This window comes from Triticum urartu, chromosome 3 (genome assembly GCF_003073215.2).
Source record: "Triticum urartu cultivar G1812 chromosome 3, Tu2.1, whole genome shotgun sequence".
Lineage (NCBI taxonomy): Eukaryota > Viridiplantae > Streptophyta > Magnoliopsida > Poales > Poaceae > Triticum > Triticum urartu.
Window position 1 is genome coordinate 181,599,660 of NC_053024.1, and position 26,117 is coordinate 181,625,776.

Consider the following 26,117-nt stretch of genomic DNA (forward strand, 5'->3'; position numbering starts at 1 on the left):
TCTCTCTACCTCTCCCGAGCCCGTCGCCATGGCGGAATGCTACCCTGGAGACGAGGCGGCGGCCAACGGCTTCGGCCGCCGTTCGCTCCGCGAACAGGAGTCCTGGCTCCTGTTCCAGGCGAACATCCCGGCGCCGCCGGACATGCGCGCCGGGCCGACGGGGTGGAGGCTCAGCGCCGGGGGAGTGCCCATTCCCCCGTTGCCCGACGCCGTGGCGAAGCCGAAGTACTTCGCCGAGGAAGTCGAGGTCGTGCGCGCCTCCCTCACCGACGCCCAACTCTCCCTCCCCCAGTACGCCGCCGACAACCACACGGCTTGGGCGGCGTATTTCGAGCGCCGCCAGCAGCAGCGCTTGGCGTCCATCAACGGCGCGCCGGTGGTTGGCGGCCGGCAGAACAGCAAGGGGCGCCACCTGTGGTGGGGCGTCCCCGGCCGCACACTCGAGGGCGTGCTGACGTACCTCGAGGGCGGCAACGACCCGCCGTTGGCGTACCCGGCGAGGGCGGCCGCCCCGGCGCAGCACCGACGCGCCGGGCCATGGGCGCCAAGGAGGTTCGGGTCCTCCTCCTCTTCTTCCTCCTCCCGATCTTCATCGCACTCCTCCGGCTCTCCGGCCCTGCTCGGCGTCAAGGCCGAGCCCGTGGCTGAGACGCCGCTCGGCCGGCGCACTCGCAGCGCCGGCATCGTCATCAACGAGGGCGGCCGGCGCGCCTACTCGTCGGCTCCTCCTCCGCGCTTCGTCAAGCCAAAGACGGAGCCGGGGCTCGCGCCGGTGAAGACGGAGCCGGGGCTCGCGCCGGTGAAGACGGAGCCGGGGCTCGCGCCGGTGACGACGGAGCTCGACGACGACGACGCGGCCCTGGAATGGGCGCGCAGGGACTCCATAGCGATGGAGAAGGAGCGCCTGGAAAAGGCGAAGGAACGCCAGCGCGCCGCCCTGCTTTGCTTCGTGGAGCGTCGACGCGGTCGCGACGAAGGCAAAGTCGTCGTCATCTGCGACAGCGACGACGACGACGACGATGCGCCGCCACCAGTCCGCCATGGCGACGCTGGGCAGGGGTCCAGCAGGGGCGTCCGTGTCAAGGAGGAGAAGGCCGACGACGGCGGCGGCGGCGACGGCGGCGACTTCAGCCAGTTTTTCCTTTAGATTAGTTTATGTATATGTGCTATGTAATGAAAATCCGCGAACTTCGCCGAAATGTGCCGAAATTTATCGTGTTTGGCCGAAATTTATCGTGTTTGGCCGAATTTTATCGTGTTTAAGCCGAACTTCGCCGAACTTCTTTTATTTTAAAACGTGCCTGGGGGCGGCTGGGGACCAACTCGCCCCCAGGCCAATTTTTGCGCCGGCTCACCCCCAGGCGGCGATTTTAGGCGCCTCCTGGGGGGGCAATGGCTGGAGATGCCCTAAGACCCTCAATCTATTTACGCAAAAATGAAGCCATGCCAACGCTCATCCTACTGACTGAAATGAATGATGTATCGCACAGGATTCATCAACATACTAGCAATGTGCCCGTGCGTTGCAACGGATTCAAAGTAGAATAATACTTGTTCATAAACTTGAAAGAAAACACTCTTGTTTTGATATACATATACCACTAAAAATATATTATGTTCACTCAAAATATATTTCTCAAGCTGTTTTGATGAGGTGTGATTGCTTTCAAGATAATAAGGGGTTTTCTGCAAATTGGAGCAAAGAAGTGGGCTATTGTTGTAAAAATGCCACAACTTACCTCACAGTCGTTAGATGCAGATTTAATGGTCATAAATAACGGATGTCGGACACATTATCATCGCCAACTGAATCTTTTATAAGAGTAGAGATTTTTGGCCTCTGATGAGCTGCCAAAGTTTGTTGGATTCCAGCGCAGTATCTTGTCACTTTCCTTAACCGTAGGACGGTAGGAGACCGTTTGGCCCAATGCCTTCACTCTTTTTCAAGGATGCCACGCTACCATTTTTGTACGTCAATAAATAAATAAGTAAATAAGGACATGTACAATGGTTGATAAGATAGTTTTATCTTAAATTTTACATGTAAATTAGAGATGATAAAAAAATATGTCTACAATGACTCATCTCTTAGCCTTATCTTCAATAATTAGTTGTTTCTAAAAACATGTTGAGACAAATTGTGATAAGAGATCATCTTTTGTCTTCTCTTAAATAAGATAAGGCAAACCTTCTCTTATGATTTCTCTCTCCTCTACCTCATCATTTATCCTACGTGGCACTGTTAAAATAAAACCGTTGTACATGTCCTAAATAAATTGCCGTAACTTTCTTTCTTTCATAAAATAATACAGTACAAGGGGATCCCCAACGCACGCTTGAGCTCGTAAGCAGACAAAAGAGGTCTGCAGTAAGAAATGACCGGTGGCTGGCGCGTCGCGCGTGAGCAGTAGCAGAAGAACAAAGAAGAAATCGCCGTGTGGAGGAACCCAGCCGTTGACGAAACCGAGTACCCCACGCCTTCCTTCCTCGGCGCCCTTTCGTTCACCGCTAATGCACCGCCACTCCGCCCAAGAGGCACAGGCGATGGGCAGCAACGGAGGCGGCGCCGCCGCCAAGCCGCCGGCGTGGGAGTTCCACGCCACGGGGCCTCGCAACCTCTCCAGCCCCGGCCGCTCTGCCTGGTTCGCTCCCACTCCCACTCCCTCCTCTCTTCCCCTCCCCCCCTAGAACAACGCATGGCACGATAGCGCGTACTGTCCGCCGCCGCCGCGTGCTGTTGGTAACAATCTGTGTGCGGGGTATTCCGAATCTGAACTTTGTCGTCTTGATTTACAAGTCTAGGTTTAGGGATCCTTAGCGTAGTCTGTCTGAGCACGCCGTCAAAGCCACCCCTCGTCGTCTCCGGTTTGCTGAAATGCCACCTGGATTCCGGAAGAATTCTAGGTCTATGACCAACAGTCTGCCTGTTTCTCGCCTCACCCTCTGTCCAAGCTGAGTCTACTGGGTTGCAAAAGATGTTTCAAATGACTCTGGTTGGCATCCATATGGGTAATGGGGCGTAAAGAGTTTTCACAACAAACTAGTTGGGCCGATTGGCCAATGGGGAAGCAATCCTATAGAACTCATGCCCTATGAGTGTGAGATTGGATCCTGTTCAAAGAATTACATGTGGAAGCAGTACCTATTGTTGGTGATAAGGGACAGTGTACTTGATCAAAATAGATGTGACATGTTATACTGCTCAGAATAGGGGCCCAACCACACATTTTCATAGGACCCAAGCCCTATAGGATTTCTTTTGTGCCAGTGTATGTTGTCAGTGTCGATGTTTTACTCTAAATTTTCAACATCTAAGTGTCATGAGTGTAGAAAGCATGTTTTTCTCGCTGGTCCAAGTTGCGAACACGTTGACTGAAGGAGAATCAGTATTGATGCATTATGTAACTTTTAAGTTTTTGCCACGTTGGACTTTATTAGTTGTATGACAGGGAATTGTGTCGTGAGCTTTTAAGGCCTTAGTATAATTTGTTAAGAAAAAAGATTAGTAAATAAAAGGATGGCATGGTTCTTGCTCTCTATATAATTTGTAGTAGATGTTATGTAAATAGATGCTGTTGAAATGTAGCTAAATTTAGTGTTTAATCTAAGAAATGTTAGGCTTCCGATATCTTGCTCTGCTTGTATTTTTGGTCACTTCAGCCATTGCTGGAGGCCATGCCTTTCTATAACAAGACTAGTGATGTGTGTGGTACTGATGAACAAATATAATGACTCCGCAGGAAAAATCCCAACTACAGAAGAATTGCAATATCATGTTTAGTGCAGGCCGCGTATGTACTGGAGTTTGACAGGCAAGAGAACAGAACTGGTGAAACTGCCATTGCTCCTAACTGGTGGAAGCCATTTAAGTACAAGCTGGTGCGCCTTCTAATTGATTCCAGAGACGGATCCATATATGGGGCACTTCTAGAATGGGACCAGGTTGCTGCACTATCAGACTGGATAATGCGGAGACCTGATGGCGCTCCAAAGGCTGTCCTGGCACTGAGGGGAACTGTCCTGAAGCAGTCGACCGTTGCGAGAGACTTGGAGGATGACCTCAGGTACTTTGCCCAGGAGAGCTTGAGGGGTTCTGTCAGGTTCGCTGGAACACTGGAGGTTCTCAAGTCGGCAATCGATAAGCATGGAAGCAACAATGTGTGCGTTGCAGGGCATTCCCTAGGGGCAGGATATGCTATGCAGGTTGGTAAGACTTTGGCGAAGGACGGAGTCTTCGTAGAATGCCATTTGTTTAACCCACCATCAGTGTCACTCGGCCTGGGCCTGAGGAAGCTTCAGGATAAAGTCGACAAGGTCTTGAAGCGATACATCAGCGGCAGCTCTTCGAATGCCGTTGAAAGTTCTCACCCGGGACAGGAGGAAACTGTTTCTGAAATTGGAGAAGAAAATCTGATCAAGGAGGTGAAGAGATGGGTGCCGAACCTGTACATCAACAACAGCGACTACATTTGCTGCTTCTATGTTGACCGTAGTGGCGTACCAACTGTTACTGCCGAGAAGCGCGGCGATGGTCACCCCGAGGCGCGTGCCAAGGTTTTTGTGATTGCGAAAGGGCCACAGAAGTTTCTAAAAGCTCATGGGCTGCAGCAATGGTGGATGGATGATTCCGAGCTCCATCTGGCTGTGAATGAGAGCAAGCTCATGTATAAGCACCTCAAGTCCCTGTATGTGAAAGAAACGTAGCGAAACCAATGTCATTGTGATCTCTGTCTCCTGTTCTCTCCTGTTCTGTAGTCAAGTATGCTTTTAAAAGCTTTCATGAAGCTATCCAGTTCCTGCAAACCTTTTAGTCAGTCGACGCTTATCAAAAGTAACTGTCAGTATGAAATGTGAGTACTACATTATATACTACTCCCTCTGTCCCACAATATAAGATCGGTTTTCAAGCTAACATAGCTTTAAAAACAATCTTATATTATGGGACGGAGGGAATACCTTCAACTGAAGGATCAGGCGTTCTACTGTTGTGTTGCTTTGCCTCTGGCAAGACATGCAAGTTCTCTTTATCCTTGAACCAGAAAAACATATGATATATTCAGAACCATAATACAAGGAAGCGTAGAATGTACTCCCCCCGTTCACAAATTATAAGATGTTCTAACTTTTTTTCTGAATCAGATGTATATAGACCCGTTTTAGTGTGTTTGTTCACTCATTTCAGTTCGCATGTAGTTCATATTGAAATATCCTGAGCATCTTATATACGTGAATGGAGGGAGTAGAACCGTAAGAACTGTGATTTGTGGCATCACATTTCAACACTTGAATAATGCCAAATGCAGATGTACACGTGCGTAGAATGGCGTTGAGCAGAGAGCAACCAAAAAAGAAAGTTACTCAGAATATCACAATGGTGGTTCCTTTGGCAAATTGCCCTGCTGGCTGAACCACAGAACCTGGGGCTTATTATTCAGAAGATAAGTGCAGTAAAAGGAAGCCATTGCTAGTACAGTACAAGGAAGCCATTGCTCGCCAAGCGAAGCTTACGTCATTTGTTTTCAAAATCAAGGTTATTGAGCATTCACAAGGCAAGGTAGTCTCAATCTGATTTATTTGTGACCATAACAAGGACTTAGTTCTCCTTGTCATACATTGAATATTCAAAGTTAATAATCAAATACAGTGCAGAAGACGCGACATGACATCTTCATCCATGAAATGTACAATATGTACAGTGACACAATGTAGACTGACATCAATAAACGTGAGCTCCAGCAGTTGCCCCGATGATGACGGCAATTGTAGCAAGGACAGCCTGTTACAGCAAATGGTTCTCATTAGAATCATCAGAATTTGAAAAATAAAGGTGGCATGTCACTGCCAGAAAAGTGGTCTACTCTGGACTTCACCAGAAGATTTCTACATGAAGCCTTTACATAACATAAAACTATACTAACTAGTATATGACACTACCATCATGCATGTTGTTATCAAGTGTGCTTACTCTCTGGATCAGTCTTTGTTATTGTAATAACACAGATATACCCTAGCTGCATATATGTCAAAATTTAATGCATTCTTTGAAGAGGGTGCCCATGTTCTCTGAATCACTCCATAGATATGCTTCAGCTACTTAAGTGTCCAAAAGTTCATGCACAACTTAAAATGATATGTTGTGCAACTGCTGAAGTATGCCGAAACACCCACCTAATTAGATACCCTATATGTGACTGGATTAGCTATACTTTATCATTTGAATCTGATATTTAAATACTTCTGAATAATCAGATCCAACTTCATTGTACCAAACTAATTATTCTCATTAGCCTTTTCTGTTTGAGCTAACATGAACATCAATATGATTCTTTATTCACTAAGTGCTCCTGATACATGATCCAAACTTACACATGAAAAAGTTCATAAATCATGCAAGAATAATAGTGACATAATAGGCAATATGTTATGCTCAACAATTCTTGGTTTTCTGGTATAATATTGTTTCTGCAAACAGATAAATGAGGTACAAAGAAGACAAACATGCAGAAATTTCATATATAATCCTGAGCTCCATATGTTTGGACCATTGTTAAGAACCACATCAGCATGTCATAAAAACATTTCAAAACGCAGAAACAACAACATGAAAATAGCACCTTCTCATAGCCTGTACATTCCTAGATACTGACAATCATAGCACAAGTTCAGTGACACATGGTATAGAAAGCACAAGCGCCATATCAGCAATTGGAACAAGCAAGGCTTGTTGTTAACTCAACACTAAATTCTTTACTCACCGCTATTGTGCATGCCACATATCCTGGTTTCTCCCTGTAATCCACTCTGGAACACCACAACAGAAATGCTCCGACATACCAGGGGATGGCACCAAGAAAGAAACCGAGTATGAATCTTCAGAACAAGAAATTTGTCGTTAGGATTATTTAGATATAGCTAAAGCAACAGCATAGTTCACAATAATCTATGTCAGAGTAATTATCCAGGTACAATGCGGCTGTACATGAAACTAAGATCAGAAGGCAAAAGTTAAAACAATGATCACTTACAGAAACCAGCCCATACCAATACCGCAGCATGGAAGGCGGTCATGTCTATGTCCACGGGCACCAGCTTCGTAATCTTGAGCTGAAAACAGAAATAGAAAATTGAGTGTGCACGTAAAATTCTTATTATAAACATCAAGCGAAATAACTAGGAAAAATTACGATAGTCATATTCAGCCAACGTATGCATGGGGGCTCCCTAAAATCATCAAGGACAAAGACAAGAACATGACTAGTAGACTGCTACATCTGTTACTTCTGTATATTTGCCAAATGGTCAATGGAATCAGAAGGGCAGAACTATCTTGTATCAGATTTTCAGATCTATCAAACATTCAAACCCCATGTTGTGCTAAGAAATGCATCGATGCTAACCGGGGGAAGCTGATGAGACAATTGATCTCCATGCCATGCTAAGAAATGCAAATGTGCTAGCTTTACCACCACTTATTACACAATCTATAGTCAGGGTGGTTCAGTCATAGTTAATCCTTTGTTTTCAGATTTGATATAGAGCAACTGGGTAGAAATCATCTGGTAATGAAACAACTAGCATACGACCGAAGGACATCGCCTACATCAAACAGGACAGCACAATACATGCCAATTTGGATCAAGACATCAAGAAACTGAAAGAAACATTGCAGGGCTGTAACAGGAATTCTGATTCCATCAGAGTTTTGACACCAAGAAACGAAACAGAATTAGATCAAACATCCCAAAATTGTGACCCCGACTGCATCCTGCCAGCGATCTCGCGGGGAGAATTCCGCCTTTGATCCCGCCGGTCCCACGCCCAAGTCCGATCGGCATTCAACGACCCGCGTCGGATCAACTAAATCCCGGGGGAATCGATCCCGATCGCAACACCAAAATTCTACTACCTCGCCCCGACATCTCCCTCCTCCGCGCCTCCCTCCCCGAGAGAACCGCGGATTAGAAGCAAGGATCGGGACATTTACCGTTCCCGGCCTGGTACCCGCCGCGGTGGCGCGAGTTGGGCTCTCGCTGGCCGTGGAGGCCGGGCGGCGGGGCGGGCTGCGGGTACCCGACGGGCGGGCGCGGGGGCGGGTAGCTGGGCGGACCGTGGAACGTCCCGTACTCCCCTACGCCGCCGCCGGCCGCGGCGGCAGCCTTGGCCTTCGCAACCTCGTCCCCGCTCATCTCTCCTCCTGCCTCGCCTCACTCCGCTCGTAACTGCTCACTCCGCTCGTATCAACAGTTGTTATGGGTCAAGGAGAAGAAGGAAGATTGGCGCGCTGTGGTCCGTCTGATGGAAACGTGGACGCGTGTGATCGACGGAGAGAAAATATTGGTTTCGGTTTCTCGCGACAAGGAACAGTGCGTCGCTTGATCCACGGTCGATCCGGAGCTTAATCCATGAAACTCGTGCTTAGCTACGTAATCGTGGATATTTGATGCTGGGAGCCTGCGACCACACCATCAAGAAGTTTTCGCTGAGAGGAGACGTTCCTGTCAAAAATGAGGCGTTTATAGTGACATTGTAAATCTCAGGATGATATGCCGGCTCAGTGTATCAAAAGTGTTTATAGAGATAGGGTGTGCGTGTGTGCATTCACAGGTGTATACACGTAAGTACGAGCACTTGCGTCTGTACTGTGTTAAAAAAATTAAGGGTCCGAATAACTGCCACACGTGTGGCATGGACGGGAACCCGCCCGCACGCCTCGTGTGGCATGGACGGGAACCGGCCCGCACGACCACGTCCGCGCGCACAAAAACACGGCCCGCACGTCCGGTGTGTGGCAACCCCGCCCGCATTGCCCCGTCCAGGCCAGACGACCCGCTGCCCACACGACTCAGCCGTTTCCGGCCTTCGATCCATCCCCTCTCTCGTCTGCCTCCATCGCCCCCCACCTCTCGAACCCCGACCTCCGTCGTCGGCCATCTGTGGTTGCCATGGCAACCAGGGCAGATCCGTAGGGCGCTCCCACCGCAAACCACACCCCAACCCTCCCCACCCCCAGCCCCCTACTCCAACCCAGCCCTCCAGAGACGATCATCTAAAAGCAGGTGAAATCTCACGATCTCATCCTTCTCATTCTTAAGGCTGAAAATCTCCCGATCTTGTACTGGGTCCATGCTATAGGGGTAGAACACTACATGGTTCAGTGTATATTCGCAATTGCCATGCAGAATACACTAGATCTGCCATGTACTACGTTTGAGATTAACTTAAGTTCATAGTTTAATTGACGCAAGTAGTTGGGTATGAAATGGATGAGTAGGAATCCCTAAAAAAGGGTAGGAAGGACAATTTTTGGAATGAAGAGGGTGGGAAAAATTAATTGCCACTTGTGTATAACGACAGTTGCCACCTTTCGTTGTCAGTAGCTGCCACCTATTTTGATCTGTTGCTTGCCATCCCTATCTTCTATGTGCAAGCAGCAGAAGAATACAATTCTTGTGGATTGTTGATGCCTTCTTGTTCATCCAGTGATTGAGAACACATCGAAAAGAAGCGAGACACGGAAAGAATGAATCACGAAGATGGCGCTGATGCTTGGGGTTCTCAAAGGCCAGAAACGCCCCCTTGGCATGCATCAGAGTACAGTCAACTCATCTCTGCAGGGTCGTTGATGCCACTACTAAAACAGTATGCAGGCATAGGTATGATGCGTGATAACAAAAGAGGAGAACAGTTTCCATCTTCGCAACGATGAAGATGACATTCTACTTATGTCATACACTATCATTTTTTCGCAGGTTCTTATGACCAAAACACTCTTAGGGGGGCCCCGTGGCAAGTTCAGTCACAAGGCGCTAACACTGACAAATGTACGGACAGCCAACTTCAACTAGCTAGTATGACTAATCAAGGTAATGCAAAACGAAAAAAGAGCACATACTGCTGTGGACATGAAAAATGAACATGCAAAAAAACTGGCAAAAGGACTCACGAGTTATGACGGGTGAAAATGCAGAGCCTTCATGCAGCACGTGGCATCAGGCAGCACCCATGTACCTGCCATCGACGTCATACACAGGTGAGTCCATAAAAAAAGTGAAGTTGCGGATGCTCAATTAGCAGAAGGAGCATAGTTGACAACTACAATTGCCATGACTGGACATCTACAATTGCCATGAATTAAAAACTACACTTGTCATCCCTGGACAACTGTTGTTGCCATCCCTGGACACCTGCAGTTGCCATGGAGGAACAACTGCAGTTGCCATGCCAGTGCAACTACATTTGCCATGCCATGGCAACTGCAGTTGCCATGAAGGAACAACTGCGGTTGCCATACCGATGCAACTACAGTTGCCATGCCAGTAAAACTGCATTTGCCACATCAGGGGCAACTGCAGTTGCCGTGCTAGCACAAACTGCATTTGCCATGAATTGACCAACCACTACTATGCTTACAGGTTATTACGCTGGTGGTAACCCGACAAACGTCTCGTGGCAAGCTTCACAAATTGCAGGTGGAGCACGTCATTATGGTGTCACGGACCACACAAGATGGTCAAATGCAGCACAACAAGGTAAGGAAAAAACTGAATCACAAAAAACAGCGCTACATTTGTTATTTGTAGTCATTTGTAGGCAAAACAATAGTTGCCATGTTTGTTGAACAGTAGCTGCCATGACTGGACAACTATAGCTGCCATACATGTCCACGCGCAGACTCACGGCTTGCTGTTTGAAATGATGTCATGCCAAATCACTCGAAGATGGTGTGATCCGTTGTGATACACATGTTATCCAAACAAAAATCTTACTCTCGTACCTGTTTTTTCTATTACAGGGCCTATAACTACACTGAACAGCGGCGTGGGGACATCTACTGCGGGGAGCTCTGAGCGCACGGAAGACGCGTTCCACCAGCCAGCAGACAATCATGCCGCAAACAATTTCGAGTCAGAGTCGGGAATGGCAATCATTCCAGCAATGCCGACAAGCACCCCTTTGAACACAAGCACTGGCAACACTCAAGTAGATGGAACTGCCGCCGATATTGAAGTGAATGATGAAACTGACGACGACGCACAAGAGGATGAAGATGGTGGGCAATCAGAGATCGTGGTACCTCAGCCACCGTACATTGGGCAGAGATTTGAATCGTTCTAAGAAGCAAAGGAATACCACCAGACATATGCAAAGTTCCATGGATTTGCGGTCAACACCGAGTACTATAGGAAAATTAAGAAAACTAACGAGTACAGCAGAGGTGAGATGAGGTGCCACAAGGCACGGAGGAATAAGAAGGGGAAAGTTGTTGCGCCTGTCGTTCCGGAACGAAAGAGAGGTATCATTCTCAAGACTGAGTGCCCTGTTCGGTGTAAGCTAAACGTAGATGGAGCACAGTGGGTGGTCAATGAATATTTTGACGAGCACAACCACCAACTCATAAAGAAGTTCGACCTGGTAAAATTTCTGACCGCCCACAGAGGGTTCACCCCCGTCGAAAGGCAATTCGTAAAGCTGCTACATAATTGTAACGTCGGTCCATCAAGAATGGTACATATACTATCTCTCATCCACAGCAAAAAGGGGACTCTGAGTAGCATGCTGTACATACCAGCTGACGTCACAAACCTACAGGCCAAGTACCATAGAGAGAGCAAGTTGGCATACATAGAGGCCACAATGGCCTACTTCGATGAGAAAGCGAAGGAAGATCCAGATTTCTTCTACAGGATAAGGTTGGACGATGAGAACCGTGTCAGGAACATGTATTGGGTGGATGGTGCTGCAAGGAGAGCCTACAAACATTTCCGAGATTGCATTTCATTCGACGCGACGTACCTCACCAATATGTACAAGATGCCATGCGCTCCGTTCATAGGAATAAATAACCACAATCAGTCGTTGCAGTTCGGTTGCGGGCTCGTCTGGAACGAAGACACGGATGGTTACGTTTGGCTGTTCAAGACCTTTTCTTGGAGTGCATGGATGGACTTGCTCCGATGAACATAATAACAGACCAAGATTTCAGCATGCGTGCAGGCATAGAGGAGGTCTTTTCGTTGGCAGTGCACAGACACTGCAGGTGGCACATTATAAAGAAGGCTGAGGAGACGCTAGGACCGTTCTTTGCTGACCGTCCAGAGCTGCACAAGGCATTCGAGCTGTGCATGGACCACAACTTGACGGTGGAGGAGTTTGAAAGGAGCTGGATGGCCATGACTGAAACACATCAAGTCCAAGACAACGAGACTCTTGTTAGCCTGTGGGAGAAGCGAATGTACTGGGTGCCGGCCTACTTCATGCAATGCTTCTTCCCCTTTCTGCAGACTACGCAGCGCAGCGAGGGGTTCAATGCTGTTTTGAAGCGGTACGTCAGCCCTGGCAACTCATTGCTACAGTTTGCCAAGCAGTACACAACTTTGCAACAAAAAATTCTGGGATCTGAGCTACAGCAAGAAGCGACCACGGCACTAAAGCAGCCAAAATTGCTAACGTATTTACCGATAGAGAGGCAAATGAGCAAGATATACACCAACAATATCTTTAACAAGTAAGTCAATTGTGTTACAGTCTTATTTGCAGAAAAAGCACCAAGTCAGTAGGTGCCTTATAGAGTGCAATGCAGTTGCCATGTTTAATGAAATACTGTTTGCCATGCTTACTCAGCTGCATGTTGCCATGTTCAATGAAAATTCTGTTTTGCCATGCTTGCTCGGGTGCATTTTCCTTGTTGAATGAAGTGCAGTTGCCATGTTTAATGCACTGTGCTTCCATTGGGGCATGTTGGCATGCAAATGCCAATGTCAACTGGAAAAAATGTTATATTGGCGACACATATGCTGAAATGCAGTTGCCATGTTTAATAAAATGCATCTGCCATGTTTGTTGAAATGCAATTGCCATGTTTACTCAACTGTAGATGCCATGTTTAAATAAAAGGGCAGTTGCCATGTTTTATGCAATGTGCTTCCATTGGGGAATGTTGGTGTGGAAAAATGACGATGTCCAGTTGAAAATGTACTACAGTTGCCATGTCTAGTGTACTACAGTTGCCATGTCTAGTGTACTGCATTTGCCATGTCTAGTGTACTGCATTTGCCATGTTCAACGTACTATATTTGCCATGTTCAATGAACTATGTTTGCCATGTTCAAACAAAATGTATTTCTATTTCCATGATAGCATAAGGTGGTATAAGAAAAGAGCGCACGATAGTTTAACAGAAAACACACAAAACTTGCAGATTCCAGGAAGAAATAAAGCGTGCCAGCATGTTCATGGCTTTCCAGGTGGACGAACATACGTTCAAGGTGTGTTCTATTTTGGGCATGTCAGATTCAGAACCTGAAGACCCAGACAAAGGAAGGAACTACTTCGTCAAAGCCTCGATAGGCGAAGGCGAGTACTACTGCCAATGCTGCAAGTTCGAACAGGACGGCATTGTGTGCTGTCACATACTAAAAGTAATGGACATGAACACTGTGACACGGATGCCCCGCCATTTCATAAGGCGGTGATGGACATGGGACACTGACGACGCGTTGGCGCCGCAGACAACACATGCAGTTCTGGCTGTGCATGACGAGAGACCCGAGTCAACCATGGAAGCCGTGAGGCACGTTGTGCTGACAAAGAACTATGCTGAGCTAATTGATGAAGCGTGCAAGAGTGATGAGACAGCGAGAGTCGCAGAAAAACACAGGAAGGCACTGAAAAGAGAGCTTGATGAGATCAAGAAGAGGAAAGCTAAGGAAGCCTTACACCGGTTCCCCCGCACATCAAGTGTGCCTTCATCCACGGGGCCATCATCTGAAAACTCGGAGATAGGATCTGGAACAGCAAGCACACAGACCCAGGTCAGGAACCCACCCCGTTCTATCACAAAGGGTCGTCCAAGAGAGATAAGGTACAAGTCGGGATTGGAGATCCAAGCAAAACACAAGAAAACGAAGAAAGGGGCGGGCAATCCATGAGCAAAAATTGGGGCGATGTGACATGGTCCTTGTGGACATTTTGTTTTGTACCCTAGATGATGAGAATTTTTTTTAAAAAAATTGGGAGAATGACTCTTGAGGGGCATCAGAAGTGGAAGGAAAATTCATTGAATGGATAAATGCAGTTGCCATGTTATGGGTACTTAATCTGTCATGTTATGTGTAGTTAATCTGCCATGCTATGTGTAGTTAGTCTGCCATGCTATTTTATACTAAATATGCCATGCTATTTTATAATAAATATGCCATGCTAGTTGTACTGGATCTGCCATTTTAGTTGTACTGGATCTGCCATGTTAGTTGTAATGTATCTGCCATGTTAATTATGCTGGATCTGCCATGTTGTTTGTACTGTATCTGCCATGTTAGCTGTACTGAAAATATGCCATGGAATTTGTAATGACTCTGCATGGCATATATTTCCATGACAATACGACGCGGTTTAGAGACACATAGTGTGTTGTGTGCAATGTATGGGAAACAAGTTGGAAAAAGCGTAACGTGCATAAACCGCAGCAAAGGTTGTGGCTACATGATCAACCTACCCATGCTAGCCGGTGCAGTTAGCGATGAAAAAGAAGAAGCAAAACAGCCAAAATGAAAAACGACGATGACTTTCACTACCCATGTCTGATGAACTACATTTGCCATCTTTTTTAAAACATCGTAGACGCATTCGAAACAGCAAACCGGTGCTAGAAACGATGAAACCATTGTAATAATGATAAACATAAAAACATATCTGCTGTAACGCCTAAAATAGGTTCACGTCCACACATATATTATAGAAACTATTCAAATGTCGCTCACACACCACCACTACATAGTAGGCTACGCGGGGTTGCAGTCATAACATAGCACACAAACATAGTTTACGACGAGAACAAAGAGATAGTACCTTACATTCCTCGGCAACAGAATGTAAGGTATGCGTCCGGTGTGTAACGCCACGTGATCGCTTGTACTTCTTGATGACTTTCTTAATAGCTTCCTCCATGAACTCGCGTGCTCCGGACTGCTTGTTGAAATCTTCATTCATCAACCAGTTCCATGTGTGGATTTTCCGGAGCTCAACGACCGTTGCAGCTGTGATAGGGGGGACAATTCTGCCTTCCCACTTTGCAAAGTATTCCAGCGCGTGAAAGCCACAGTCCGTCCTGCACGAGGAAAAGAGTCAAGTGAACACGCAAAAAGGACAGACGTAACAAAGATAGACTTCAATTCAGATGTGACAACAAAAGAGGGGTTGGATTGATGTAAATGGCACATGAAGGAAGGAAGAAATTACGTGTTCCCTTGCTTCGCAGTCGCCACATACTCAGTCGGGAAATGCCTGATCTGGACCTTTGAATGTTTGTAGTGACGGTTCCATGTCTCTTTGAGGTTGTTAATGAAGAATTCGGCATGCGTAGTAAGGTATGCATCAGCTTCCGAACGGATTGAATCAAGCACCTCAAAACGTTGGTTCTTCAGGTCAAGACAGATCGCATAGTGGTGACCACACTTGTCATGTAGGTCATGTGGTGCAAGCTCTTGGAACATGGGGAACATGACCTGCATTTAAAAGTGAAGAAATGAGAAGCAGAGTTCACATAAAGAACAGCAGAGGGACAAAAAAATTAGAATCACGTAGAATGTTTGGTTATGGGTGGGGGTAGTTGAAATAAAGTTGCCGTCCATGTATGAACAAAATGTGCCGTGTATTTTACTATCAAGTTGCCACATAGTTTGCACGGGATGCAAAAATCAAGAAGTCAGTGTGCACGGCAGCTGTTGCCACATGAAAACATCTGCCACATAAACATAAGTGCAGATGATGGCAAAAAACCACACCATGTGAAAAAACATTGCAGACAGGGAAGGAGTACTCACATATTTCTTCAGTGTGAGCTTGAATTCACCGTGTTGAGCAAAATTCTTCCTCAGGATTTTGTGGTGGAAGTCGCCATCCCATATTTTGCAGGTCACACTGTAATGCATGATTATCTTGTCGGCACACACATCGGTATGATTGTTGATGTAGTCGATCCCGCATGCAACTACATTCGTCGACATTTTACCGTTTGGCCTCACGAACTCGGCAAGATCACCCAGCTCGACGTACGTCGCTCCGCATTGAATGACTTTGGTTCTGTCCAAACATAAGTTGTATGAAAACGATATGACATGGAAGAATCATGCCTACTAAGTAAAAAAATATATGAAAGAACTAAAACGTAAGCGGATCATGTATAGAAATTACGAAGAAGATGAATGGTAAAAAAGGAGCAAAGCAAAATGAGAGATTATGGGGTGTGGTCATTTACGCTTTCAGCTCCTTCATGTGCTTGCTGCTGGCCCTCGCATTTCCAAACCGCTTGATGATATCGTACAGCTGGGTCTGTTCCTTAGTGGCCCTGAATTCGGGCTCATAGTCTTCCGCGGGAGGTGGGTGAACTACCCTCTGCTGCCTCACAGAACTAGGAGTGGCACTCCTAATGGTATCCTCAGATACCGTATCTGCAGGCACGTTGGAACTTGATTGCCCTTGCCCTCGTGAGGACCTCCTCTGCAATGCTGCCTCCTTAATCATGCGGTAAGCTTCGTCAAGTGACGGCGAAATCTCCTCAGGGGTGGCTGCAATGATAAAAAAAGTGGGTTAGGATACCTAGAAAATCAAAAACAGATGGATTGTGAGAATATAGGGTGCATGATGTGAGATGTAGGTAGAAAAAGTGGGGCAGTTGCCATGTGTGGTCCAACTACAGTGGCCATGTCATAGCAACTACAATTGCCATGTAGTTGCACTGTAGTTGCCATCTAGTTGGACTGTATTTGCCATCTAGTTGGACTGTATTTGCCATGTCACAGGAACTACAATTGCCATGTTGTGTCAACTCCACTTGCCATGTGATTGCCGTATGAAAAAATGCAGCATGGAAACAAAAAATGCAGGTGACATGGTGTGGCAAATCCAGTTGCCATGTGTAATGCACTGTATTTGCCATGTGATAGCAACTACAGTTTCCATGTTGAATCAACTTCAGTTGCCACGTTGTTGCCCAAATGTCAAATGCAGCATGGCAGCAAAAAAAATGTAGGTGACATGGTGCATCAAATCCAGTTGCCATGTCATGACATGTCAGTTGCCATCACAAGTGAGAACCCCCAAAAAATATGATTGGGACAAAAGTCAAACTACAAAGATGTATACAAGAAAAATCATAAGGACATGACAAGTGTACCTTGCACAATCGGCTCTGCGAACTTGACAGCCTTCCTGCCCTCGACCATTGGCTGCGCCATCATTGCGGGCATGCCTCCTGGGAAAGCAAAGGCAACTGGCATAGGATCTTGCACCACCGGTTGATCTTGACTGATGCCAAGGCTGAAGCTCGGTGGGGTAAAGTCCATTGGCTGCCTCTCATTCCTACTGGCCGGACCACGAACGACTTGCGGGGCAGAATCCAAGGGTGAAAGATCGACAAACATATCTGAATCGGCCGCTACAGAATGATCGGCCTTATTTGTAGGGCGGGGCGTGTTGTCAGCGGTATCAGCCGCAGCTTTCATGACAATCTTCTTGTTTGGGCTGTAGGGGACACCGACATTGACTGGGAGCCTCGAAGTGCACAGATTTATGCTGGGGATTTCCACTGCGGGTAAAGGCGCAGTCTGCTCCGGTTTTTCACCTGCGTCACTCGTGCCCGGCTTGACACCTGCATCAGTTGTGCTCCGGTCTTCCGGTTTCTCCATCACATTGCTTTTGGCAGGTGGAGGGAACAGTGTGGATGTAGGAACATAACCAGACTCGTCTCTCCTGCTCCTAGCTATAGCCGGTGCGTTGGGTATGTCTGTTGGTTGCTTGCGGGGGCTACGACGCCTAGGTGGAAGACCAGCATGCGAAACAGCAGTATCTGCACCGACAAGAGCTGGAGCTGTTGTGCCAGGACTCTCACCTGTAGATGGCATATCCTTGTGAACTGCCGCCTCAGCCGCTTCTGTCGTGGACACAGGAGTGCCACCACGCACGTGCTTGGAATCAGTGTCAGATGAGTGGGAATCTTCCTTGCTTAGGTTCGTCTCGGGAGCGTCCACTTCAACGCTTGCTGATGGGGTGGCATGGCTCACAGCAGCATCCTTCATTGCCAGAAGAGTTGGCAATATTTCAGCTGTCCTGGCAGATACCGACTCGTCACTCCCCGATGTACGGATGCCTGTTGTTCTAGCCTGCACATCTGCAGCCGGCGGAGATGGTCGGCCACTTGCATCAGAGTTGGTGGGAGCGGTCAACGGTGCAGCAGCAGTATTGTCACCTGGTGCCTCATGTACATCTGAGTTGCCCCCTGTTGACAACTTTGAATGCAGGCGTTCGAGCGGGTCCTTACTGATATGCTTGGCCCCGCGCGTAGTAGTCTTCTTCACCCTGCAAAAAAATAAAAATAAAGCACATGAAAAAGGTATTAAAAAATGAACAAAAATATGTTTGCCTTGGTAGAAATCTTAAAAAAATGAAAAACAAATGGAAAAGCTGGTAGTTGCCATGTAAGGGGAATGTGAGTTGCCATGTGTCATAATTAGCAGTTGCCATCCAGCAGCAGTTAACATGTTAGCCAACTTGAAGAATGATAAAAATGTCTGATCTGCCATGAATGCAATTTCAAACCTAGGTGTGGGATGAGCTCACAAGCCAACGGTAAAGATGGCAGTTGCCATTAGGTACATTAAAGTTACCATTTGGCCTAGATTCCAGTTGCCATGTAAAAAACGATAGGAGTTGCCATACACTTAAAAAGGAAGGAAAAAATCATTTGGAGAATAGCAGTTGCCACGTGGGGGGCGATGACAGAAGACAATGTGACAAGCTAAACGGATGCATTGGAAAATCAAGAAAATATAGCGCTATGTCAATGAAAGCGGATGAAAAAACCTACTTCTTGACTGCCTTCCTCAGGTCTGGCAACATGACAGGATCCCCGGTGTTGGTCGTCGTCGTGCGAGGAGATGACCTGGTGGAAGGGGTGTCACCGGCAATGGGGGCACCTTTGTTCAACCGAGCAGAAACACGGGTTGGCGTTGGCGCCTGTTTCTTCATAACTGCTCGTCCACCAGCTATCGGCTCGCTGCACGTATGAGATGGAGGGAAAAACGGTGGCAATTGTCAGACAGCAAACTCGTTGCCGCGCTTGACAAAAACAAGTGCAAAAAAAGGATGAGTCTGTTCGAAGAAAATAGACAAAGCAAAAAACTAAAATAAAAGTCAAACCTCTTCCTGGCAGCTACGGGGTCGGTCCTAGACCTCTTGCTAGCAGAACCCTGCCCAACACCCTCTGGAGCCCTCCCCCTCTTTGATGGCAAAACCCCCTCGCCTCTCGCAGCCGTATGTTGTTTGACTTTCTCCGGTTGGGGGATATCTGTTGCATCCTTGCCCTTGTTACCACTTGCGCGAACTTCAGCATGATCATCATCATCGGTGTCCTCTTGCACATTCTCCATGACATCGTCGTCATCCTTACTGAGACCAGCATCTCCACCTAGTTCATCTTGTGTGTCAGCAGGCTCTTGGGAACTATTGTAGTCATACCGGCCACGGCAACCGGTTGGCCGGTGTGTACGTTCTGGGACAAATGAAGTGAACTGCCTCGCAACCGCGTCGCTGTTAGAGCCACTGAGGGACGTCCACCCCTCAACCAACTTCCCGAGCAAGCCGGTCATTCTAGATGCAAACTGCCCTATTAGATGCTCAACAGGTGCCCTCTCCTGTGCACGAAACAAAGAAGCATCAATGACCACCTGTATTGCAATCACTTGCACGACATCAAAAAAATACTCCACGGCAAACCATAGATGTAGATCTTTTGATTACCTCGGCAGGGCAAGACGGAGCCAAGTGCACGTCCATCCACTTTCCAAAGTTTTGAGGCCCCCCAAACACGCTGTAGTCTATAGCATGCTTGGCCATCAGCTGGAAAGAACAAAAAAAAGAAAAAAAGCTAGGACATAAGAGAGAGAATGTAAGTTTAAGCACGAATGAAAAGAGTTGCCATGTGGAATGAGACATGGATACAGTACTCAGACAGCCATGGATAACAAAGGTAGTCATCTCTTATGACCCACAGACGGTTGCCTCATGCAAATTTGTAGGCATGCCGTGTGGGCAAAGAAACCAGAACTAACCTGTAGTTTTCCATATGTGGTGTCAGTAGCCTTATCTGTGGCAAGCACAACCTTGACAGCGTTGATAGTCCACGCAGAAACAGCAAACTTGTGCGCAGGCGGCGGGCCTCCTGTCCCAGTGAAATCCACGATGGACAGATCAAGACAGTCGACGTACATGAGCTGATGCAAAACAATTTTAAAAAGAAAGAAATATCAGTTGCCATCATGGGTACTGTGTGGAGGAAAACAGGATAATATATGTTCCCATTATAATCAAGTTGAGGTGCATGAAAAAAGAGAAGAAAAAGAAGAAGATGCCATCCACATGTGCTAATTGCCATCATAGTGTGATAGCAGTTGCCATGTTGTTATGATGGCAGTTGCCATCATAGTATGATGACAGTTGCCATACTAATATGATGGGAGTTGCCATATTGTCATTATGCCAGTTGCCATATTGTCATTATGGCAGTTGCCATCTTTATATGATCAGGTTGCCATCTTGTTATGATCAGGTTGCCATGCATGAATAAAAGTGTGTTAAAAAAAACAGTGTTCACAGAAAGAACTGGTAAAAAAATACCATTAAATGCAGTCGACAACCCTTTTGGTACATCTTGCTTGAGAATGCATCATGCAGGAAGTCGGCAATAAACTTACACCAATTCATGTTCTTCACATTTTCCAGATCCGCCTGCACCACACAAAATTTCAGGACAAAAAAGGTTGCCGCATCAGAAATCAAATGGAAAAAAACATCGGAAAACGCTGGCAGTCACTAGCTTTACACATGACATCGGAGCCAAAAAGATCAAAGAAAAATAAAGTAGTAAAGATGGATCATTCACCAGGATGGGGAAGCATTTGTTGCTTGGGCGAAGAGAGGTGGTCGGCGCGAAAACAGCTGAGATGAGGTACATGAGTAGCTTCATCTTGAAAACATCTCCATGCGTCGTCATGGCCTGCAGCGAATCTGCCACTGCAGACATGTTCGGCATGGATTCCGACCCAGGAAACAAACGGGGGAACAGCGCTTCCTCAATCTCATTGTTGACCTCGTACGGGACTTTGATATGTCCACGAGGCACACCCAAAGTGCAGAACACGGATTCCTCATTCAAAGGTAGTCTTCCACGTCCCGGAATCACGAATTCCCTAGAGGCGGGGTCGTAGATCTCACCAAGCCAGTCGCATACAGGGTTGACAAGGTTCGTGCACCGGACATCCATCATAGACTGCATACCCATCTCAGCAGCAGCCCCCTTCTGATTGTCGGTGAATTTGTCAGTCAACGCAGTCAGTCGTTCTTGGGAGGCTCTGTTGCGAATACGTTTCTTCTTCTGCAAAAAACAGACAAAAAGTGATCAGTTGTTGCCATGTTTTTGCAAAAAGTGATCAGTTGTTGCCATGTTTTGCAATGTCATGAAATTTTAGTTCGTGTCAGACGACTGCAAGCTCGAGGTGTCAACCAGTAACATAAAGCAGGAGGAAGGGGGGATGTGTGAACAATTACCTCATCACCCTCTTTTCTCCGTCCAGTTGCTCGATTACGCTGTGGTGGATCCATGAAATCATCATCATCGTTTTGATGATCGCCACGAGCCATTCTGCTGAGATAGGAACAGACCAAATTGTCATGGTGGAAATGTAAATGCAAGAGGTAAGCAGTTGCCACCTAACAGAAAATGTCAACTAGTGAATGCAGAAAAAATAACATGAACACACACGCACCCCTCCTATGATTGTCGGAAACATAAACGTGGCAAGTAAGCACGTTGGTTGCATTATCAAGTAAAAAAAAGTGTACATATGGTAAATGCACTTGAAAACAAAAAATGTTGAAGTTGCCATGTTAGCCCAAGATAGTACGATAGAAAGTCACAGAATCCTCCACATCAGAAAAACTAAGACGTGGCAGCTCACACACTGTCCTAAAAATACACCAATCAAATGCCACTTGTTCAGCGGCAGAAATGTGCTAGGGTGAAATTGTCGTACTGAAATGCAACACATACTACAACAAATCGATGAAACCACATCTAATCAAGAACCTGAAAATTGCCACAGTGTGATCAGATATCACAAAGTCGTTGTGGCAAAACAAAAAAATTGCGCCTATAGTACAATGAATTTGCCATATTGTACTGACTGCGGCATGGCAACAGACATGATGTGGTCAGCCAAAAACTTGCCACGTGCCAAGCATATGTATGGCATCTGACACAATTGATATGCAAATTTGGTTGCCACATTATGCAGCCAATTTGCCACACTGTCTTATCTGCAGAATGGCAACAGACAGTGTGTTCACATTCTATTTGCCACATGAATATACTATCCAAGTGGCAACAGGCACACTTGATGTGCACATTAGTTGCCGTCCAGTGCAGTTGGCTCCTCAAACTGCATTGACTACCGATTGTGGCAACTATCACAATGTGGTAACTATCACAAATCATTCAGAAAAATTAGATGCCACAATGAAAAAGCATGTTTGTGGCTACTATCACAGTAATTCAGCAAATTTAGTTGCCACATGGAAGAGCGTGTGTGGAAACTATCACAGTCATTCAATAAAAATAGTTGCCCCATGCGAAAGCTTATATGTGGCAACTAACACAGTCATTTCAGTAATTTGTTGCCGCAAGGGGAAACACGTTTGTGGCAACTATGACAGTTGTTTAGGGAGTTAGTTGCCACACAATCATGATAGTTAATGAAACTATCAAGTTTGCCTCATACTGCAGTTTCAAAAACCAACTAACTAGATCTAGGGTTCAATGGCAACTACCGCGACTTCAAATTCACCCTCAAAATTCTCCCACGAACTGACTGAAAACACAAATTCAAACCAATGCGCATCAAACAAACCGGGAGACACCTGCCCAATCCATAGGCAAGACTAGTGCGTGCCTCCGAACAGGCATAACCACACCGACGATGCCGCTGCCGCGGCCGCGATGAAACTGCCCAGTGCCACCAAAAACGGCTAGCAGACGACTTCGGCGCCGGCGGGAACGCCGACGCATCGCCGAATCGCCTGAATCTCTACGAATCTCGATCGAGGAATGGAACAGGGAGGGAAGGGGGAAAAATGCAGGAAGGGATTGCGAGAGTTGTAGCGAGCATTACCTTCAACCCGCAGGCGCTCCGGCGAAGCCGCTCCGTTCCGGCGAGCACCACCGACGGCCGCGAACACCGTCGATTCTTCCGCCTCCGCCGTCACCTTCTCCCCTCGCCTTCTCCTCCAATGGTTTGAAATGCGAGTGGGTTGTGCCAGTAACTGCGGTGCGGTTGAGTAAATGGAACCGTGAGGGAGAGGGGGCAGAGGTGTGCGACGTGTTTGACGTCAACCGCGATTGGAGCGTGGCGTGCGGGCGCATAGCAGTTCCACCGCACGCCTCCGAGTGGCAACCGCTGACCGCGGGATGGCAACCAACGTGCGGGGGCGAACTGACTCGCACACCGCACACGCGCCTCGTCCTACGTGGCACAGAAAACCGGCCAGTTTGTTCCAAGATTCGTGCACAAAGTTGGCAACGGAGATGCTTGCGTGTGGTTGGGATGGTGAACGCCCACACGTGTGGGCATTAACATTTCCGAAAATTAATGATGCATGCATTGATAAAAAATTGCGAGCTTAGATTCATGTAATCCTAATGAAACTAACCTAATATGCATTAAAATTTGGCCTACGTGGAAGACGGTCTTTTTTACGTTTGTTAACACATTGCAAACGTGGATGCTTATATACACATGTATGTGCACCATACCTCCATGAGCATTTTCAAGATACTAATTCAAAAAATAATGAGCACTTGGGCAAGGTCTGGAACTTAAATCTTGAAGGAGCGGTTCGAGCACAAAAAAAATCATCTGAGCTACGCTTATCTCTGTAACGGCGAGTATATGGCAAACTTATGTTTTTTTAATTAGAATTGATCACTCCCCTGATTTCATATCAAAAATTAAGTAGTCATTACAACCAAAATGTAGCCACCACCCAGAGGAAACAATTTAACCGAGGCCTTAGCTACGTAATCGTGGATATTTGATGCTGCGAGCCTGCGACCACACCACTAAGAAGTTTTCGGTGGGAGGAGACATTCCCGTCGAAAATGAGGCGTTTATAGTGACATTGTAAATCTCAAGATGATATGCCGGCTCAGTGTATCGAAGGTGTTCATAGAGATAGGGTATGCATGTGTGCATTCATAGGTGTATACGCGTAAGTACGAGCACTTGCGTTTGTACTGTGTTAAAAAAACTAATAATGCATGTATTGATGAAAAAAATTGCGAGCTTAGATTCATGTAATCCTAATGAAAGTATCCTAATGTGCATTAAAACTTGGCCTATGTGGAAGACGGTCTTTTTTACGTTTGTTAACACATTACAAACATGGATGCTCATATACACATATATGCGCACCATACCTTCATGAGCATTTTCAAGATACTAATTCAAAAAATAATGAGCACTTGGGCAAGGTCTGGAACTTAAATCTTGAAGGAGCGGTTCGAGCACAAAAAAAATCATCTGAACTACGCTTATGTTTGTAACGGTGAGTATATGGCAAACTTATGTTTTTTTAACTAAAAGTGATCACTCCCCCAATTTCATATCAAAAATTAAGTAGTCATTACGACCAAAACGTAGCCACCACCCAGAGGAAACAATTTAACCGAGCCCCTCCCCCCTCCCCCCCACACACGAAACCTAGCTAGTCAACAGACTAGGGGAGACCTTAAACAACCAATCACCACTTAAACTGAAAAACACAACACATAATTGAGCTTGCATAACGCCACTCCACACTCTCCTAACTCGAGGCACATCTTCCAGCCGAGAAATCAATAATGCATAGCTTCTCCTCGCTTGAAACACTTCAGTTGCAACTCGTTCCAAGAATTTTTTGTGATTGTCGTAGCGTCAGTTTTGCGTCCTCCTTCACCTAAAATGAACTTCAGTCAGTATTCCAATGGGCTACCATGGACATCACAAAAGATGGATCAAAAGGCCACTTATGTTCGAAACACGCCAGATTCCTGGCTTTCCAAATCCCCCAAAGAACAGCAGCCACACCCACTGAGTATAGCTTTCTTCTCTAGGGAAGTAAGAACTTAAGCCAAACATTAAAGCATAAAATTGTGTCCAAGTAGGTACAGTAAAAAACAAGACTACATTTCATCACACACCAAATGTATCTCACTAGAGGACATTCAAAGAAAAGATGATCAATCGTTTATTTTTGCCCACAAAACAAGCATTCAGACACACACTTTCCCCCCTATGTAACAGGACATCCCTAGTTAATATGTAATTTTTAACGCTAACCAGATAAACGTTCTGATTCTAAGAGGAATCTTAACTTTCCACAAGAACCTGTAAGGAACTTTACATCCAACCTGCATAGCAGAGTAAAAAGATTTGACACTATGGACTCCAAATTTATCTAGAATCCAAGACAGTTTGTCTTCGGATTCACTTAGAGTAACACGAGCACATGTATCTAGGAAATTAGACCAAAGTACCTATTTCTCCCCAACCAAGGCCCCTGAGGGAGTCCTGGATTAGGGGGTGTCCGGATAGCCGGACTATACCTTCGGCCGGACTCCTGTACTATAAAGATACAAGATTGAAGACTTCGTCCCGTGTCCGGAAGGGACTTTCCCTGGCGTGGAAGGCACGCTTGGCGATACGGATATGTAGATCTCCTACCATTGTAACCGACTCTGTGTAACCCTAGCCCTCTCCGGTGTCTATATAAACCGGAGGGTTTTAGTCCGTAGAGAGAACAACAATCATACCATAGGCTAGCTTCTAGGGTTTAGCCTCCTTGATCTCGTGGTAGATCTACTCTTGTACTACCCATATCATCAATATTAATCAAGCAGGAGTAGGTTTTACCTCCATCAAGAGGGCCCGAACCTGGGTAAAAACATCGTGTCCCTTGTCTCCTGTTACCATCCGCCTAGACGCACAGTTCGGGACCCCCTACCCGAGATCCGCCGGTTTTGACACCGACAT

At 46.5% G+C, this 26,117-nt stretch overlaps 2 protein-coding genes and 1 pseudogene across 2 annotated transcripts; 2 read left to right on the forward strand and 1 right to left on the reverse strand.

The window, feature by feature from the left end:
• Positions 1-2,368: 2,368 nt before the first annotated feature.
• Positions 2,369-4,849, forward strand: LOC125543512 (GDSL esterase/lipase At4g10955-like). The gene is made up of 2 exons (XM_048706882.1): positions 2,369-2,642; positions 3,741-4,849. Exons 1-2 carry the CDS (start codon positions 2,512-2,514, stop codon positions 4,702-4,704), a joined length of 1,095 nt encoding a protein of 364 aa, XP_048562839.1. The 5' UTR covers positions 2,369-2,511; the 3' UTR covers positions 4,705-4,849.
• Positions 4,850-5,555: 706 nt separating this feature from the next.
• Positions 5,556-8,267, reverse strand: LOC125543514 (60S ribosomal protein L18a-like protein). The gene is made up of 4 exons (XM_048706883.1): positions 7,985-8,267; positions 7,026-7,104; positions 6,756-6,870; positions 5,556-5,776 (listed from the first exon to the last, which is right to left on the reverse strand). Exons 1-4 carry the CDS (start codon positions 8,184-8,186, stop codon positions 5,717-5,719), a joined length of 456 nt encoding a protein of 151 aa, XP_048562840.1. The 5' UTR covers positions 8,187-8,267; the 3' UTR covers positions 5,556-5,716.
• Positions 8,268-11,634: 3,367 nt separating this feature from the next.
• LOC125546765 lies at positions 11,635-13,928 on the forward strand (annotated as a pseudogene).
• The last annotated feature ends 12,189 nt before the right edge of the window (positions 13,929-26,117 follow it).